We start from the raw sequence: 19,108 nt of genomic DNA, 5'->3' as shown, positions 1-19,108 counted from the left end.
AAAAGAAAATAAAACAATATATTTATTTGAATAGGTTGGACTGCCACATTTGGTAAAGTGAAAATTAATTCTCCTTCCTATCCCTAGTTGCCGATGTTTTCTCTCCAGAGGTAACCACTGTTTGTGGAAAAATCCACTGAAACTGTTTTTTGCTAGTTTCTCATTCAACAACAATAAACACAGAAGATTTCTGTGATTAAATGGTTCTGAGTTTTTCCCCACATAGCAACTAAGCAATCAGTTCTGTAACAGACACCAGCTGGGTGTCCCCCAATTCAGTGCTGACACTGTCTACCGGGAGGCAGCATCAGACCCCACAGGCTGAAGGCCCAGTCCCCAAGATTGCCCACCACTGCAGACATCAGTCCCAAGTCTAGGCTTCTGGAACTTCTGACCTACTGGCTTCAAGCTGAGGTTTTCACAATTGCCTTTTTTAGTTCAATCAATTTGCTAGAGTGGTTCAAAGAACTCAGGAAAACACATTTATCGGTTTATTGTACAGGATATTATAGGCTGGGTACAGTGGCTCATGCCTGTAATCCCATACTTTGGGAGGCTGAGGCATGTGGATCATCTGAGGTCACGAGTTCGAGACCAGCCTGGCCAATATGGTGAAACCTCGTCTATAATAAAAATACTAAAATTAGCCAGGTGTGGTGGTGTGTGCCTGTAATCCCGGATACTCTGGAGGCTGAGGTAGGAGAATCACTTGAACCTGGGAGGCAGAGGTTGCAGTGAGCTGAGATCATGCCACTGCACTCCAGCCTGGGCAACAGAGCAAGACTCTGTCTCAGAAAAAAAAAAGGATATTACCAAGGACACGGATGAAGAGATGCATATGGCAATGTCTGGGGGAAGGGATGAGGAGCTTCCATGCCCTCTCTGGGCATGCCACCCTCCAGGAACCTCCGTGTGTTCAGCTCTCAGGAGGCTCCCCAACCCTGTCTTATTAGGCCTTATATGGAGACTTCATTTGGATAGTCATGATTAACAACCATATAGAAATGTGATTGAACAGAAAGGGTATGATCTAATACTAATAGACTCACAGGGAAACCCAGCAAGTCCTATCCAGATTCTTCTTGGCAGCATTTCTTCCTCCAGGATATGAAGAGGACCTCTTCTCAAATGCGGGCATGGGGTCTTGTAACCTACAATCCAACAAGGTAGACCACAGAATTTTTTTTTTTTTTTGAGACCGAGTCTCACTCTGTTACCCAGCCTGGAGTACAGTGGCACGATCTCAGCTCACTGCAACCTCTGCCTGCTGGGTTCAAGTTATTCTCCTGCCTCAGCCTCCTGAGTAGCTGGCACTACAGGTATGTGCCACCATGCCCAGCTAATTTTTTGTATATATTTTTTTTATTAGAGACAGGGTTTCACCTTGTTAGCTGGGATGGTCTTGATCTCCTGACCTCGTGATCTGCCCACCTTGGCCTCTTAAAGTGCTGGGATTACAAGCATGAGCCACTGCACCTGGCCAGAATTTTTTTTTTTTTTTTGAGATGGAGTCTTGCACTGTTGCATGGGCCGTAGTACAGTGGTGCGATCTCAGCTCACTGTAACCTCTGCCTCCCAGGTTCAAGCTGTTCTCCTGCCTTAGCCTCCAGAGTAGCTGGGATCACAGGTGCCCACCACCATGTTCAGCTAATTTTTTCATTTTCAGTAGAGACAGGGTTTCACTATGTTGGCCAAACTTGTCTCGAACTCCTAACCTTGTGATCCACCTGCCTTGGCCTCCCAAAATGCTGGGATCACAGGCATGAGCCACCGTGCCTGGCCAAGAACTTCTTTATGACCAGTTCCAAGACAGAATGGGGGAAGATTCCTGCTTTGGGAGAAAAAGCAGCAGGTGAAAGAAGGGCAGGAGAGGATCAGAGAGATTCTGTTTGCTGAGGCTGCTTCTGAGGCCTAAAGGGGCCCAACATTATAACAGGAGCTATGGGAGTTAAGAGCCAGGAACCAAGTACCATGAATGAAAATCTCTATCTGTCTATCAATCATCACACTATCTTTACTAGTTTGAGTGTTATCTTAGAGATATTCTGTACACTTATGATTTAATGTCCCCAGGAGACTTTTGTATTTTTATTTAAGGACTAGAGAAGACGTGTGCATCTCTGTGACAGAAGGGAAAGAACAAGGGGAGAGTCTGAAGAAGTAAATGATAGAGGAACTACTAACTGGGCATGATAGCACATGCCTGTGTAGTGCTAGCTACTTGGGAGGCTGAGGCAGGAGGATCGCTTGAGCCCAGCTTGGGCAACAAAGCAAGACTCTAGCTCAATTATTTACAAAAAGAAGAATTACTGAAGCAAGTCCTTAGAGGAGGTGGGAGAGAGATAATCAGTGTGGTGTGGGCATATGCTGTAGGAAGAAGGATGGACCCTATTCATCCTTCTTGAATGAATCCTTCTTGGCATGTTGATGGCAACAGAAATTCCTGATGCTGTATCCCTTAGGAGGCCCAAGTTCCTCAGCTTTGTGGTAGCTTGAACAGGATGCAGAAAAAATGTCAAATGGTCACTATGGACACTAGGAAATATCACAGAACTGTCAGACCCAAAAAGTAATTCAGAAAGGTTTATTTTGATGATTTATAAAAGAAACATTGCCATAGCAATTTAAAGCTATTTACAAATTTAAAAATGAATTTACATAAATTATTCAAGTCACATTAAACAGTTTTAATTAAAACATTACAGGTAGTGTTGAACACAAAACATAAACTAAGTTTTATTTTATTTTATTTTATTTTTTTGAGATGGAGTTTCGCTCTTGTTACCCAGGCTGGAGTGCAATGGCGCGATCTCGGCTCACCGCAACCTCCGCCTCCTGGGTTCAGGCAATTCTCCTGTCTCAGCCTCCTGAGAAGCTGGGATTACAGGCACACGCCACCATGCCCAGCTGAATTTTTGTATTTTTAGTAGAGACGGGGTTTCACCATGTTGACCAGGATGGTCTCGATCTCTTGACCTCGTGATCCACCCGCCTCGGCCTCCCAAAGTGCTGGGATTAAAGGCGTGAGCCACCGCGCCCGGCCCTTATAAACTAAGTTTTAAATCACATAGGTGCTCTGAAAGCATGCTCAACAACTACAACCACTGGAGGATGGTCCACTGGAAAAATATGATTTCAGGAACCAGAAGTAAAGATGACGACCCTAGTCTCAGGTGATGTGGTCTTTTACTTTAAACTGCAACTGCAAATTTAGATGAAGACAGACTGAACAAACAGTGAGAGTTAATTTAAAAAACAATTCTCGTGCAGCTTAAAAACCACGGAACAGGCTGGGCACAGTATCTCATGCCTGTGGTCCCAACACTTTGTGAGGCCGAGGCAGGAGGATGGCTTGAAGCTGGGAGTTCAAAACCAGCCTGGGCAACAAAGTGAGACCCTGTCTTTACAAAATACCAACAAACAAAACACAGCACTTAGACATTTATAGTGTGGTCCATGTGAGAGTAGATTTAAACCAGTATGATCTTATTTGTGATTGACTGCACATCAGATTTTTCTTTTGCAGGCTGCATGCAGCCGATATTCCTCTGTGCTGGGAAGGGAAAATTTGAGGAGGCATCAAGACCACAGCAGTGGATCTCACTGCTCCTGCCTTCTCAAGACTTTATTTACACATTAATAGCCCCTCAGAGGAAAGGCACCAGCCGAAGAGTGAACACGGGCTCTGAGCTTGGATGCTGCCTCTGATAAATGCTGGGCACTCTGGCCCTGAAGCCAAGGAGGGAGTGCTTGGCAGCTGCCTGGGCACACTCCCCTCAGTACGGTTGCCAGGCCAAATTATACGGTGGCTGGCAGCTCCACGGAGTTGCTAAAGTTTGAGATCTAAGTGTCAGAGCCGACAATTTTTATGAGGAAAGTGGACAAAAACAGGTGTTTATCAATACCTGAGAATTATCAACTAGTGTCATTAAGCCAAGGTTAGGAGGTCTGTTTCAGCTCATTCCCTTAAGTATGGCCCTAAAAAATCAATAGAACTCTCCTACTTCGTGTTGCCCAACTTGCAGGCAGGTATGTGAACCTACAGTAGAAGTCCTAGCATATATATTATTCATAATTAAACATAGTTCATTTTATTAATCTGGCAACTAGTGACATTTCATGATTATAGGTCTTAAAAATCTAATACAATTAAAAAAACAGAGAATGCTTACACAATAAAATACTGAAGGCACTTTGAGGTTACCTGATACATAAAAATACATCAATAGAGGCAGGATTTTTTATTGGTTCCTTCAGTGTCTATGTCCATGGTGATCATTGAGAGCCCAGCTTTGTACTTCGCCTTTGCCGAATAGTGTAAAGAAAATGGCACCAAAAATGTTAATAACTGCAGCAATATAGAACACGGTTTGCCATTCTCCAACAGTGTTCTATAAGAAAAGAAAAGAAAAGAAAAGAAATGCAAGTGAAGTGAAATTTTGTTTGTAGTTCACTAAAAAGGTAGTGTCACAAGACTGTTAAAACAGCAACGTTATTCATAAAAGCCTTATCCTTGAAACAACCCAGATATCCACCAGCGGTAGGATTGTGGTATATCTGCTCAATGGAATATGACACAGCAATGAGAATGGGCTACAACATCATAAATACAGCTCACAAACAAAATGTGAAGCAAAAGAAACCAGACAAAAAGAGCACATACTGAATGATTCCATGAATATAAAGCACAAAGTCAGACCATATTCATCTATGGGGTTAAAAGTCGGGAGAGTGGTTTCTCTTGGTGAGGGTGAAGAAAAAATAGCAGGAAGAGGTACCTGGGGGCTTACTGAGGGAGGTAAGATTCTGTTTCTTGACTGGGTGCTGGCTACATAGATGTATTAAAAAAAATTTTTTTTTTTGAGCTGGAGTCTTGCTCTGTCACCCAGACTGGAGTGCAGTGGCACAATCTCGGCTAAGCAATTCCCTGCCTCAGCCTCCTGAGTAGCTGAGATCACAGGCACATGCCACCGTGCCCGGCTAATTTTTGTATTTTTAGTAGAGAGCGGGTCTCAACATCTTGGCCAGGCTGGTCTTGAACTCCTGACCTTGTGATTCACCCACCTCGGCCTCCCAAAGTGCTGGGATTACAGGCGTGAGCCACTGCGCCGGGCTACACAGATGTATTAACTTTGTGGAAATCCATCTAGCTGTACACTTTAGATTTGCACATTTATTTATTTTTGGTTTTATTTTTGAGACAGAGTCTCACTCTGTCACCCAGGCTGGAATAGTGTGCAATCTTGGCTCACTGCAGCCTCCACTTCCTGGGCTGAGGCAGTCCTCCCAACACAGCCTTCCAAGGAGCTGGGATTAGAGGTGCATGCTACCATGCCCAGTTAATATATACATATTTTAGTAGAGATAGGGTTTCACCATGTTGCCCAGGCTGGTCTTGAACTTCTGGGTTCAAGCGATCTGCTTGCCTCGGCCTTCCACAGTGATGGTATTACAGATTTGAACCATCACACCTGGCTTGGATTTGTACATTTAAAAAAAAGTTATACTTCAATAAAAAGTTTACCGAGGATAGACAGACATACTTCAATAAAAAGTGTACGGGCATGTCCCTCCATCCTGCCTGAATGACACTAACTAACACTAAGAAAGTGTTTGCCTGTGCACGGTCTCCCAAGTTCTTAAGTGAAAGGTGTCAGGTGGATCAAGTAAATATGGTTAAGATGAACTCAAGTGCAGCGTTGAGGATCTGGGACATCGTAGCAAGTGTAAAAGATCTTGAGTGGCACACAAAGCAGGACATACATGGGATCTGTCATAAGACAACTGTTCAGTGTGTATCCCTGTGGCATAAAAATATCAGACGGTTATCTAAATTTCTGATTTCAGTCTAACCAGAGTGACTACATTTGCAGCATTAAAAAAAACAAAAAACAAGTAGGCCAGGCATGATGGCTCACACCTGTAATCCCAGCACTTTGGGAGGCTGAGGTAGGTGGATACCTTGAGTTCAGGAGTTTGAGACCAGCCTGGGGAAGGTGGTGAAACCCCATCTCTAAAAAAAAAAAAAAAAAAAATTAGCCAGACATGGTGGCGCACACCTGCAGTCCCAGCTACTTAGGAGGCTGGGGTGAGAGGATCACCTGAGCCTGGGGCAGTTGAGGCTGCAGTGAGCCATGAGTGCGCCACTGCACTCTAGCCTGGGCAACAGAGTGAGAGCGTGTCTCAAAAAAACAAACAAAACCCCCAAACAAACAAGCAGCAGAACTAGCAGTGAGGAAGTGAAAGAGCAGGCACTGGGAAGCCAGTATGAGATCATTTATTTGGGAAGAAAGGAGAAACATGAAGAAAGGAACGCCCTGTGGTGGTTATACTCATCTGAGATGAATGTATTTTAGTGAAAAAAAAAAAAACTTAGATACTCATCTTAACTTTTGGTGAGGAATCCGTCAATAATTACATCTTATACCAGAAAGAAATGTTTGAAACAGCTTCTTAGGATTACCAAGACAAAGCTGCCTGTGTGGTCTCTGGGATAAAAGAATACTTCAGTGTTATCTGAAGGCAATGAGTGAACTTAAAATCAATCATTGTACTAGAAGTCTCACACAGCTCCTGGTTTGTTTTTTAACAAAAATTCTACCAGTTTTTAGAGAATACTGTTTTGTTTATAACAATGTTGAACCTCAGACACACTTTGAATTTTAATTATTGCATTATTTATTTATATGCTGACTCATTCCGTAAAGTTTTTGAGGCAGTGCCTATTCCATAAAGTAAGAAATTACAGGCTGGGCATGGTTGCTAACACTTGCAATTCCAGCACTTTAGGAGGCTGAGGCAGGCGGATCACTTGAGGTCAGGAGTTTGAGACCAGGCTGGCCAACATGGTGAAACCCCGTTTCTACTAAAAATACAAAAATTAGCTGGGTATGGTGGCACACTAATTTTTATATTTTTAGGTATGTGGGAGGCTGAGGCAGGAGAATCATTTGAACCCAGGAGGTGAAGGTTACAGGGAGCCGAGATCATGCCACTACATTCCAGCCTGCACAACAGAGTGAGACTCCATCTCAAAACAAAAACAAAAACAACAAAAACAAAAATTAGCCTGGCGTGGTGGTGGGTGCCTACAGTCCCAGCTGCTCGAGAGGCTGAGGCAGGAGAATTGCTTGAACTTGGGAGGTGGAGCTGAGACTGCACCACTGTACTCTAGCCTGGGCAACAGAGTGTAACTCCATCTCGAAAATAAATAAATAATATAAAGTAAGCTTTATTTATTTTTTTGAGACAGGGTCTCCCGCTGTCACCAAGGCTAGAGTGCAGAGACATGATCATAGCTCACTGCAGGTTCAAACCCCTCGGCTCATGCATCCTCCTGCCTCAGCCTCCTAAGTAGCTGGGACTACAGATTTGAACCACACCCAGCTAAACAGTGATATCCTTTTAATAGCATTAAACAAATGCTATAACATATCCCAAATCGAGCTCAGTTCCCCCTTGTAAACATACAAGACTTTGCTTCAGGAATCCATATTTCCCTAGCAGAAGTGCTGGCATTATTAGTAAGTGAAATGAACACATGGTAGTATGCTGATTTAGGTTCTGGTGTTGCCACCCTGCTTCATAAGGACAAGGTTAAACATTTTGGATGTGTCTATATTGAGACCAGCCTCCTAGGTTCAAATGATTCTCCTGCCTCAGCCTCCCACATACCTAAAAATATAATTAGAAAAAACATTTCTACAACGTTCCTTTTTATTAAGTGAAAGAAAATAGTAACATGGAGGTACTATGTCACTTAAGGAATTAGAAATGGTGGATGTGGAGAAGAAACAGGTACACTATCTGTGGGAACACATGTATGTATGAAATCAGTATATTTGGTAAAGTCTGTAAGTATGTCCTGAAATTTTAAGGATTATACATGGTGTTAATTTGATCACAGAGACAAAACAGAAAATTACCTCTTCTAGAGGCTTGAGTTAGCCTCTTAAAGAATATCTTATATACATACCTTTTTTTGAATGGTAGAAAATTAAAGTTGAAAGGGGCCTTTGAGGTCATTTTTATTTATTTATTTATTTATTTTTTGAGACAGAGCTTCACTCTTTTCTCCCAGGCTGGAGTACAATGGTATAATCTTGGCTCACTGCAACCTCCACCTCTTAAGTTCAAGTGATTCTCTTGCCTCAGCCTTCCAAGTAGCTGGGATTATAGGCTCAAGTCACCATGCCCAGCTAATTTTTTGTATTTTTAGTAGAAACCCAATGGGGTTTCACCATGTTGGCCAGGCTGTTCTCGAACTCCTGACCTCAGGTGATCTGCCCATCTCGGCTCCCAAAGTGCTGAGGTTACAGGCATAAGCCGCTGTGCCTGGCAATTTATTTTTATTTCTTACATAGTGAAGGTGACCTTTTAAATATGCTCTGCATGGAAGGCTGAGGCAGGAGAATTGCTTGAACCCAGGAGGCGGAGGTTGTAGTGAGCCGAGATGGTGCCACTGCACTCCAGCCTGGGCGGCAGAGCAAGACTTAGTGCCAAAAAACAAAAACAAAAACAAAATGCTCTGCTTACAGATCTGGCCTGTGTTGCCTTTCAGTTTCAGGGCTACCAACCCTGGGCCCACCATCCCCATAAAGGCTTGGTGCTCTTGCACAGGCTGGTGTGCCCAGCCTACCACACCACCTGGCTCACTCTTGTGGGCTCCTTCCCCAGGAACAGAGAGGCTATTCCCTCCTCACTTACCAAGCACTCCCCACACACATTTTTCCTGCAGCACATGTCACACTGTACTTTAACAATTTGATTACAGAAAATTTCCAAATGGTAAGTTTCTTAAGTGTAGAAGCAGCTTGCTGTTTTGTTTTTCAGTCCTCAGTATCTAGCATGTTATTTATTTATTTTTTGAGCTGGAGTTTCGCTCTTGTTGCCCAGGTTGGAGTGCTATGATGCGATCTCGGCTTACTGCAACCTCCACCTCCCAGGTTCAAGCGATTCTCCTGCCTCAGCCTCCTGAGTAGCTGGGATTGCAGGCACGTGCCACCAGCCTGGCTAATTTTTTATATTTTTAGTAGAAATGGGGTTTCACCATGTTAGCCAAGCTGGCCTCAAACTCCTGACCTGGGGTGATCTGCCGCCTGCCTCAGCCTCCAAAAATGCTGGGATTACAGGCATGAGCCACCTTACCCTGCCATATATCTAGCATATTAATAAGCACCTAAGAAATGCCTGTTGAATAAGTGTTTGCTTGTTTCAGGGGTTACTAACCCTTAAGGTGGCTCATTCCATAAAGTAACAGCTTTGAACAAAGAATCTTCCTAATGTCTCCTCATAACTTCTCTCAATCTGTCTTTGTGGATCTGCTGAGAATAAGTCTCCATCTTAACATTTAGTAGCCCTTCAAATATATGCAGACACCTTTTATGTCTTCCTGAGTTTTCTGGCCCTCTAAACATTCTTGGTTATTTCAACTTTTCCTCATTAATTCTCACATGATTTCCTGATACCTCACCTTCATGGGCTCACTTTTTAAATAATTTTACATTGCCAATTTTTATTTGTTCAAATCAAAGACAAAAATTACTTGTCTGGTATAATATCACAACTTTACTGGTGTAGTTTCAGCGGCAAGATCTTCATTTGACTTAGTTCTACTGTTTTGTCTAAAATCTAAAAAGTGTTCTTCGAAAATACACTTTCTCATCTAGTAAGGCATTTATTTTTTTGTTGCTATAAAGAATTTCATAAAAACATTTATAATTTTACTCTTAATGAAAATACACTGAACTTTGACTCAGATGTGCAGTTCCAAAACCCTTTCAGTTTATAAGTAAATTATCTACTTACCTCAGGGGTCAAACTTTTAGCAATGACAGGCCCAACCATTCCTGGAATAGTGGCAAATGTATTTGTGATGCCCAGGAGGATACCAGCATACCTGTAGAAACATTTTCATAGAAGTTTATTATTGTGTTATACATTTAAACAGCTTCTTTCTTTTCTCTTTGAGACAGAGTCTCACTCTGTCACCCAGGCTGGAGTGCAGTGGCAGATTCTTGGCTCACTGCAGCCTCTGCCTCCTGGGTTCAAGTGTGCCTTAGCTTCCCAAGTAGCTGGGACTATAGGCATGCACCACCATGCCCAGCTAATTTTGTATTTTTAGTAGAACTGGGGTTTCACCATGCTGGCCAGGCTGGTCTTGAGCTCCTGACCTCAAGTGATCTGCCTGCTTCAGCCTCCCAAAGTGCTGGGATTACAAGTGTGAGCCACCGCACATGGCCGCTTCCTTCAGTAGACAGCTATTCTGCTCTCAGGTTGTGTTCCTGTGAAATTTTATGTCTAAATAAAATGTCTTATTGAAATGGGATTTCATATTCAGCTGGTGAAAAACCTGCATTTCAATAGTTAAGTAGCATTTTAACATTACATAGAGGAACACAGCCATTGAAATAATCCCTTTTATAATGATGTAGGAGAAAGTTCTGAGATCTCATTTTCATACAGACAGTTTGACATGTCTAGCCTGAAGTTTTTTAGGTTAAAGAATTTCTTTCCTGATTTGAAAATTCAATTGTAATTAATTTTTGAAAATTAATAAAAGAAAAACAATAAGGAAATAAAATTCCTTTAATTCTTCCTTATAGAGATAATCAACATTAACATTTTCATAAATATCCTAATATTTTTTCTATCTCTATATATTTTTAGTATATTATTATAGACATGAGATCATATCAAACATACAATTTACTTGTTCCATTACTTACACATGTGCTTATAGGTAAATTACTGTGTGCTGTCCTAAAAGAAGACAAGTTGGGTCTACATTGTGTGTATGGGTATGAATAAAAAGGGCATTTTAAATAAGTTTGGAAAAAGTTTCTCAAATGCAATGATTTATTTTAAGTGAATCATAGGGAATGGGATAGTCCTCTCTACGTCTACATGCAAATCTTTACAGAATTTTTGCCTGTATTTGGAAAATACTAATAACCTATTGATTTCTTTACTATATAAGGAATGTATGTAGAATAAGAAATGTTACCTTAGCCAAGATCTTGAGTAAGTACCGTCATAAAAAGGAATGAAATACCTATCATTTTCTATTAAAAAGTCATATTAAACTGATTATCAGGAAATTGAGATTCCCGACTCAGCTCCACCATTAACAATCTATGTGACCTTGGGCAAGTTAGTGATGCATTTTTATTTCTTTTTATTTTTTTTGAGATGGAGTCTCTCTCTGTTGCCCAGGCTGGAGTGCAAGGGCACGATCTTGACTTACTGCAGCCTCTGCCTTTCAGGTTCAAGCAATTTTCCCTTCCTCAGCCTCCTGAGTAGCTGGGATTACAGGCACCCACCACCATGCCCAGCTAATTTTTTGTATTTTTAGTAGAGATGGTGTTTTGCCATGTTGGCCAGGCTGGTCTTGAACTCCTGGCCTCAGGTGATCTGCCCACGTTGGCCTCCCAAAGTGCTGGGATTACAGGTGTGAGCCACTATGCCTGGCCTATTATTTCCCTTATTATCCATTGGTTCACAGATGTATACATATAACATGTCAACCGTGAGCTCCCTCACACTCTATCAGATATACTAAAACAATTCATTTGAGTGTAAAATACACATGGAAAAGTGTACAAACCATCAGTGTACCGCTTGCTGAATTTTCACAAAGTGAACACAACCATGTCACTAGCATCTGATCAAGAACTAGAACCTACTGGTATACACATTTTTAAGGACATTTTCCATGTGGTTGAACTACCTCTCAAACTGTATAAGCCTTCATCTGAATAGTCAGGTCACCCCTCTCTACCAAAAAACCTACTAGGATGGTTTAACTCTTACTTTCAGAAGACCGCAATCTTCTGCCTGATTTACAGTGGCCTGGCCTTGGTCCATCTACACAGCCTTATTTCCTAGCACTGTGCAATCACTCCTTCAGATCCAGACAGCTCTCATTCCAGCTGCTCACATCTGTCATGTTAATTCCTGCTACTTATCTTTACTAACACTGTACCTGCTGCCTGAACTCCACTCACCTTCCATCCTAACCACTTGTTTGGTGCTTCTTCCATGAAGCTGTCTGTCTTGATCAGCTCATAGTGAAGCTGTCCTCTCAGAATGTTTATTGTCCTTTAAGCTAGTATTATGTGTTTTAAGATATAAGTCCTCTAATTCAAATTCGTTAATTCTGACTCCATGATCTCATTGAAGAGGCATGTTTTATTTCCCTTCATTATATTCAGTGCCCAGTACAACACGTGTGCTCATTCAATATATGCTGACTAAAGAGAGGTATCGTGTGACTCACACTAATCTAGGCCCTATGCACTGAACCATGGGGCTCTGACTGCACAGACCACTGGAGATTTTTCCATACAGACTAGAACTCCTGTAGCGCACTGCTCCAAAGAGTGACAATTCCTGATCAGGAATTTTATATGAACAGAATAATACAGAATGTAACATTTTGGATTACATGCTAGGGGTACTATTATTCCAAACTGTTGTGTGTATTAATAATTTTTTTTTTTGGGACAGAGTCTCACTCTGTCACCAAGGCTGGAGTGCAGTGGCATGATCTTGGCTCATTGCAACCTCTGCCTCCTGGGTTCAAGCGATTCTCCTGCCTCAGCCTCCCAAGTAGCTGTGACTACAGGTACCCGCCACCACACCCAGCTACTTTTTGTAATTTTAGTCGAGATGAGGTTTCACCATGTTGGCCAGGCTGGACTTGAACTCCTGATCTCAAGTGATCCGCTTATCTTGGCCTCCCAAAGTGCTTGGATTACAGGTGTGTGCCACTGTGCCCGGCCATTGATTGATTGATTGATTGATTGAGATAGAGTCTCGCTCTGTCACCCGGCAGAGTGCAGTGGCACAATCGTGCCTCACTGCAACCTCCACCTCCCAAGTTCCCAAGTTCAAACAATTCTCCTTTCTCAGCCTCCCAATTCTCCTGTCTCAGCCTCCCAAGTAGCTGGATTGCAGGTGACTGCCACCTCGTCCAGCTAATTTTTTGTAGATATATATATTTTTAATAGAGATGGGGTTTCGCCATGTTGGTCAGGCTGGTCTCGAACTCCTGACCTCCGGTGATCCACCCGCCTCGGCCTCCCCAAGTGCTGGGATTACAGGTGTGAGCCTCTGCACTTGGCCTGATAATTTATTTTTAAAATTGCTGTCTCTCTCTTTTTTTTTTTTTTTGAGATGTAGTTTCACTGTTGTTGCCCAGGCTGGAGTGCATGGTGTGATCTAGGCTCACTGCAACCTCCACCTCCTGGGTTCAAGCGATTCTCCTGCCTCGGCCTCCCCAGCAGCTTGGATTACAGGCATGTGCCATCATGCCTGGCTAATTTTGTATTTTTAGTAGAGTCGGGGTTTACCATGTTGGTCAGGCTGGTCTCGAACTCCTGACCTCACGCGATCTGCCTGCCTTGGACTCCCAAAGTGCTGGGGTTACAGGCATGAGCCACTGTGCCTGGCCTAAAACTGCTGTATTTTTACTTGGATGTGTGTCCTATATATAGTCATGAATTCTGGACTTTGAAGATGGTATCTCTCAGGTATCATTTCACGTAATCTTATACCTCCTGTATTTCCTGTATACTGATAGTGGCTAGACTCTAGATCCTAGGGGGTTCATTAGATTTAGATTTAGATTTAGTATTTTTGGTAAAAAAACCTTAAAGGTGGTAGAGGAGTTCAGTTAAAAAAAAAACTTAGTTAAGCAACTAAATGGCATTTATTACTTTTTCATAAAAATCACTTAGACATATAAAGTCCAATTAGAGCTTTAAATGTTTTGTGAGATAATTAGTAGTATTATAAAATACAATTCCAGTCAAAATTAAAGAAGCTTGATATTTTATTAATTCATATTGTCAATGTGGAATAACCCAATTTCTATTAGAATTTTGGATCCTCAGTTGTAGACTACTTATCTGAAACTGCTCCCCATTTGGGATGGAAAGATGTCTAAATAAAAAATTCTGCTTAACGAATTCAGTTATATATAAAGATCACACATTTTTATGTTCAAAACTCTTGCATACACAGCACCATAACAAAACCACGAGGCACAGATCTTTTTGGCTTATCCCCTTTAGGGAGTGTATCTTAAATTAACCAAGCTTGGCAGAGCCTGCCTTTTTTTTTTTTTTTTTAAACCATTAACACCTTGGCAGTAAGAGGAACCAACTGCAATGCTGCCAGCATTTCCAGTGACAGATATTAAGTGCAGACGAATGCCGTGAAATTCTAAATGTCAGCACCAAGAAATTCATTCAAGTACTTATATTTCACTTGGCCATGAAAGATTGATGACTGCTTGGAATAAAACAGGTTGCATGGACTCAGTCTGGATTCTGTGCTGTTAGAGTACTATTGGAATTAATAGCTGAAAATCTATCTAATTCCTATGATCCGGATAACAAAATTACCATAGAAAATCTCTATTTTGAGGCTGGGCACGGTGGCTCATGCCTGTAATCCCAGCACTTTGGGAGGCCGAGGCGCGTGAATCACCTGAGGTCAGGAGTTTGAGACCAGCCTGACCAACATGGTGAAACGCCATCCCTACTAAAAATATAAAACAGTTAGCCAGGCATTGTGGCACATGCCTATAGTCCCAGCTACTGGGGAGGCAGGAGAATCGCTTGAACCCAAGAGGTGGAGGTTGCAGTGAGCTGAGCAATTCCCTTGCCTCGGCCTCCTGAGTAGCTGGGATTACAGGTGCATGCCACCACGCCTGGCTAATTTTTTTGTATTTTTAGTAGAGACCAGGTTTCACCATGTTGGTCAGGCTGGTCTTGAACTCCTGACCTCGTGATCTGCCCGCCTCAGCCTCCCAAATTGCTGGGATTACAGGCATGAGCCACCATGCCTGGCCCATTTAATTGTGTTAATTTAAAAATTTTATTTGTATTTTTAGAGGCAGGGTCTTGCTATATTGCCTAGACTGGTCTCAAACTGCTAGTCCCAAAAGATCCTCCCAGTCTTAGCCTTCCAAAGTCTTGGGATTACAGGCATGAGCCACTGCACCCAGACAGATTATCTTCATTTTATAGATAAAGAAAAACAATAAAATGTCACCCAATTTGTCTGATTCTAAATCAGTACTTAATATTATAATGTTATAATCTACAATGCTATCTTGTTAAAAAAAACAAAAACAAAAACACAAACACAGTACTCACTGAACCCAGTCCATAGGAAAGATAAATTTTCTCATGCTTGGTTTTTCACCACAAGCCCTGGTGTTGAATTGTTTATGGTCCTCAAGTGCTCCTGTTCTAACTAGCAGAGTGTTACACTGAATGGGCACTTAGTTGTTACCACGACAAAGAGCAACTAAGAAAAACATAAGATATGTAACCCCCAACAAGATAGGTAGCCAAGACTCTGGGAACTAGGAAAAACTGGTGTGCTTTGAACCAAGAAATTCCAGTTGGAAAAGAAAAACTAGAAAGCTGATCTGAAGGGCTGAATCAAAATATAAGGGAGCGTTCCTTTTAACTAGAACTGCAAAGTTTAAAAAAATACACACACACACACGGAGATTAATAATTTTGACTTTGGGCTGGGTGTGGTGGCTCACCCCTGTAATCCCAGCACTTTGGGAGGCCAAGATCACCTGAGGTCAGGAGTTTGAGACTAGCCTGACCAACATGGAGAAAACCTGTCTCTACTAAAAATGCAAAATTAGCCAGGCGTGGTGGCTCATGCCTGTAATCCCAGCTACTTGGGAGGCTGAGGCAGGAGAATTGCTTGAACCTGGGAGGCAGAGGTTGCAGTGAGTTGAGATTTTACCACTGGACTCCAGCCTGGACAAGAGTGAAACTTCATCTTAAAAAAATCATTAGAAAAAATTTTTGACTTTGATCAGATTAACTTACTTTTTTTTGAGACTGAGCCTTGCTCTGTAGCCCAGGCTGGAGTGCAGTAGTGCTCTCTGCTTACTGCCATCTCCCGTGCCCGACCTACTTACATTTGAATAGCTGTGTCTCAGAGAGCAAGTACAGCAGCCCTCATTACCTGAGGCATAAAGGCACTTGCTTACCATCCTCCTAACTGCTACAACTATTTGCTTGTATCATTTATGTTGCTAAAACTGTTTAGCTTCATATGATATCTAGATAAATGCCTTTTTTAACTTATGAGACTCATAAAATTTCAGGGTTGGACCTGGGTCTTTAAGATGTAGAGTTCAACCACCCACCTGATGCTTAAAGCTGAGGCATAGGATCCCACCTGCTGCCTGTCCAGCATACACTTCATGACATGACCCATCATCCTTCAGGCCAGCTTATGCTTACACAGATGCACGCAGGAATCATGTTACTTTCATGTTTGTGTCTTCAACATCTGGTACAGTGCCTGGCACAGTGCTTCTCAATGAATCAGCATGCTATTATACTGAACTTCAGTAGTGATAAATTTATCTAATTGTACATCCAATTCATATCTCTCTACCTTGTCCAAAGGGTATCTATCATAGGAGACCTGGCTGAAGTCCTGACTATCCATATCAAATTTATATTTTCTTTATTGTATCAGGCTAAAAATGATGTTGAGAAATTAGACCGTTTTGTCATTTTGGCTCTAGTGACCCAGTGGTGGCTCTTTAGTGGTCAGCATTTTCTTTTCTGAAAGCACACCAATCATCACTTTAATATTTTACTTGGATTGATCTGTGACCCTGGTCACCACACCTGACTCAAAGTTAGCCAGAAAATAATAATTATATTTACTGCGTTATATGCAAATACATTTGTTGCATTATGAGCAAAGGGTTGTGTGTGTGCTCTATTTAATCCTCACAATGATCTTGTAAGGTAGATACCATGAATATTTGTTTTTTAATTTTTTTTCTTCAGTACCTATTTTCATCTTTTGACAATAGCTCTAATTTTTTTTTTGAGATGGACTTTCACTCTTGTTGCCCAGGCTGGAGTGCAATGGCTCACTGTAACCTCCACCTCCCAAGTTCAAGTGATTCTTGTGTCTCATCCTCCCTAGCAGCTAGGATTACAGTCGCCTGCCACCCCGCCTGGCTAATTTTGTATTTTTAGTAGAGAAAGGGTTTCATCATGTTGGCCAGGCTAGACTTGAACTCCTAACCTCAGGGGATCTGCCCTCCTTAGTCTCCCAAAGTGCTGGGATTACAGGCGTGAGACATTGCACCCGGTGACAGTAGCTCTAATTTTTATCTGATGATCCAATTTTCTTTCATTGACAGTTCAAGAGAGCAGGCTGGGAGGCCCTCATCAGATTCCAGAGATTCTGACAAGACTTCAGGAACCTGATAAATCTTAAGCTACTTTTCTTTCTTTTTAAAGACGGTTTCACCATATTGGTCAGGCTGGTTTCGAACTCCTGACCTCAGGTGATCTGCTCACCTCAGCCTCCCAGAGTGCTGGGATTATAGGCGTGAGCCACTGCGCCCGGCGCTACTTTTCAGATTCATTAAATGGAGTGGGTGGCTTACCACCTTCTTCTGGCTGGATGGCTGCTGAACCAATTTTACGTTACTTATAATTTTTTAAAATAATAATTTAAAATAAATCACAGCAAATCTTTATATTAGTACTCACGAAGGAGCAATATCCAGATGGTTGATGCTAAATCCAGAAGAGCAAAAGCCTCCCAGTGTTGTTGATATAGTTAGGAAAGCAACGGCTAAAGAATAATCACAGCCAATGAAGCCAGCAGCTACCAAGAATATGGCAGGTCCAATCATTCCTAGAGTCGAAAAGTTTTAAAAGGGAAAAAAGCCCCAGCATTAATATTTGCTCTCCCTTAATATGGTATAAATCTGAAATTTGAAATTGCTGCCACCTACTGTAGAAACAGTATACTGCCTAGAAGACTAACAAATTTCATGGAAAAAAAAAAAAAAAAAAAAAAAAAAAAAAAAAAAAAAAAAAAAAAAAAAAAAAAAAAAAAAAAAACCTGCTGGAAAACATGGGCATAATACAACTAATATACTATAAAAGGAAAATCTTATTATGCAATGTTATTAAATTTACATGTGACCAAAACTCAGCTAAAATTCCATGGTATTAGAGAAGATGAGAACAACTTAAAAATATGTTTCTAGAGAGAAGCAATAGCTGACACAAAATGTGATTTAAAATACATATAACCAAAGAAGATAAACTAAATAATAAACTCTGTTGGATGAGGTTAGAGAAATACTCCATCTTGGCCAGGTGTGGCAGCTCACACCTGTGATCCCAGCACTTTGGGAGGCTGAGGTGGGAGAATCACTTGAGGCCAGGAGTTTGATGCCATCCTGGGCAACACAGCAAGACCCTGTCTCTATGAAATATTAAAAACAAAATTTGCCAGGCATGGTGGTGCACACCTGTAGCCCTGGTTGCTCAGGAGGCTGAGGTGGGAGCATTGCTTAAGCAAAGAAGTTCAAGGTTACAGTGAACTACAATGGCACTCGCCACCATGCCAGGCTAATTTTTACATTTTTAGTAAAGATGGGGTTTCATCATGTTGGTTCGGCTGGTCTCAAACTCCTGACCTTGTGATCTGCCCACCTCGGCCTCCCAAAGTGCTAAAATTACATGTGTGAGCCACTGCGCCAGGTGAATATTATGAATATTAAACCTCAAAATGTATGATTCAAAAAGAAACGTGAAGAAATGCACTTAAATGTATCATAGGGTTTTGTTATATGAACAAAATAAATGACTAATAACATTTTTATTTTGTCTTAAACTGTTGTGATATTGTGATTTAAAAAATATGGTGGGGAGCTGGGTGTGGTGGCTCTCACACCTGTAATCCTAGCACTTTGGGAGGCTGAAGCAGCAGAATTACTTGAGGTCAGGAGTTCAAGTCCAATGTGGGCAATAAAGTGAGACCCTGTCCCATTAAAAAAAAAAAATGGCTGGGGTTGGGTGTGGTGGCTCACACCTGTATTTCCAGCACTTTGGGAGGCCAAGGCAGGCAGATTGCTTGAGTTCAGGAGTTAAAGACCAGCCTGGACAACATGGTGAAACCCTGACTATAATACAAATACAAAAATTAGCTGGGCATGGTGGTACATGCCTGTAGTCCTAGCTACTTAGGAGGCTGAGGTGGGAGGATCACCTGAAGCTGAGAAGGTTGAGGCTGCAGTGAGCCA

At 41.8% G+C, this 19,108-nt stretch overlaps 1 protein-coding gene across 2 annotated transcripts in view; it reads right to left on the bottom strand.

Annotated features, from left to right (window-relative positions):
• Positions 1–3,518: 3,518 nt before the first annotated feature.
• Positions 3,519–19,108, bottom strand: part of SLC17A5 (solute carrier family 17 member 5) — a 47,570-nt gene continuing 31,980 nt past the window's right edge. For both annotated transcript variants that reach the window (XM_017524339.2, XM_037737038.1), the window contains 3 exons: positions 17,562–17,709; positions 9,808–9,898; positions 3,519–4,391 (listed from right to left, as the gene is read on the bottom strand). In XM_017524339.2, coding sequence (XP_017379828.1) covers positions 4,254–4,391; positions 9,808–9,898; positions 17,562–17,709 — 377 coding nt within the window. In that variant the 3' untranslated portion in view covers positions 3,519–4,253. The remainder of the gene's footprint in view (positions 4,392–9,807; positions 9,899–17,561; positions 17,710–19,108) is intronic.

This window comes from Cebus imitator, unplaced genomic scaffold, assembly GCF_001604975.1.
Source record: "Cebus imitator isolate Cc_AM_T3 unplaced genomic scaffold, Cebus_imitator-1.0 Scaffold32, whole genome shotgun sequence".
NCBI lineage: Eukaryota > Metazoa > Chordata > Mammalia > Primates > Cebidae > Cebus > Cebus imitator.
Note: the sequence above shows the minus strand (reverse complement) of the source record. Positions and strands in the feature narration are given on the sequence as shown.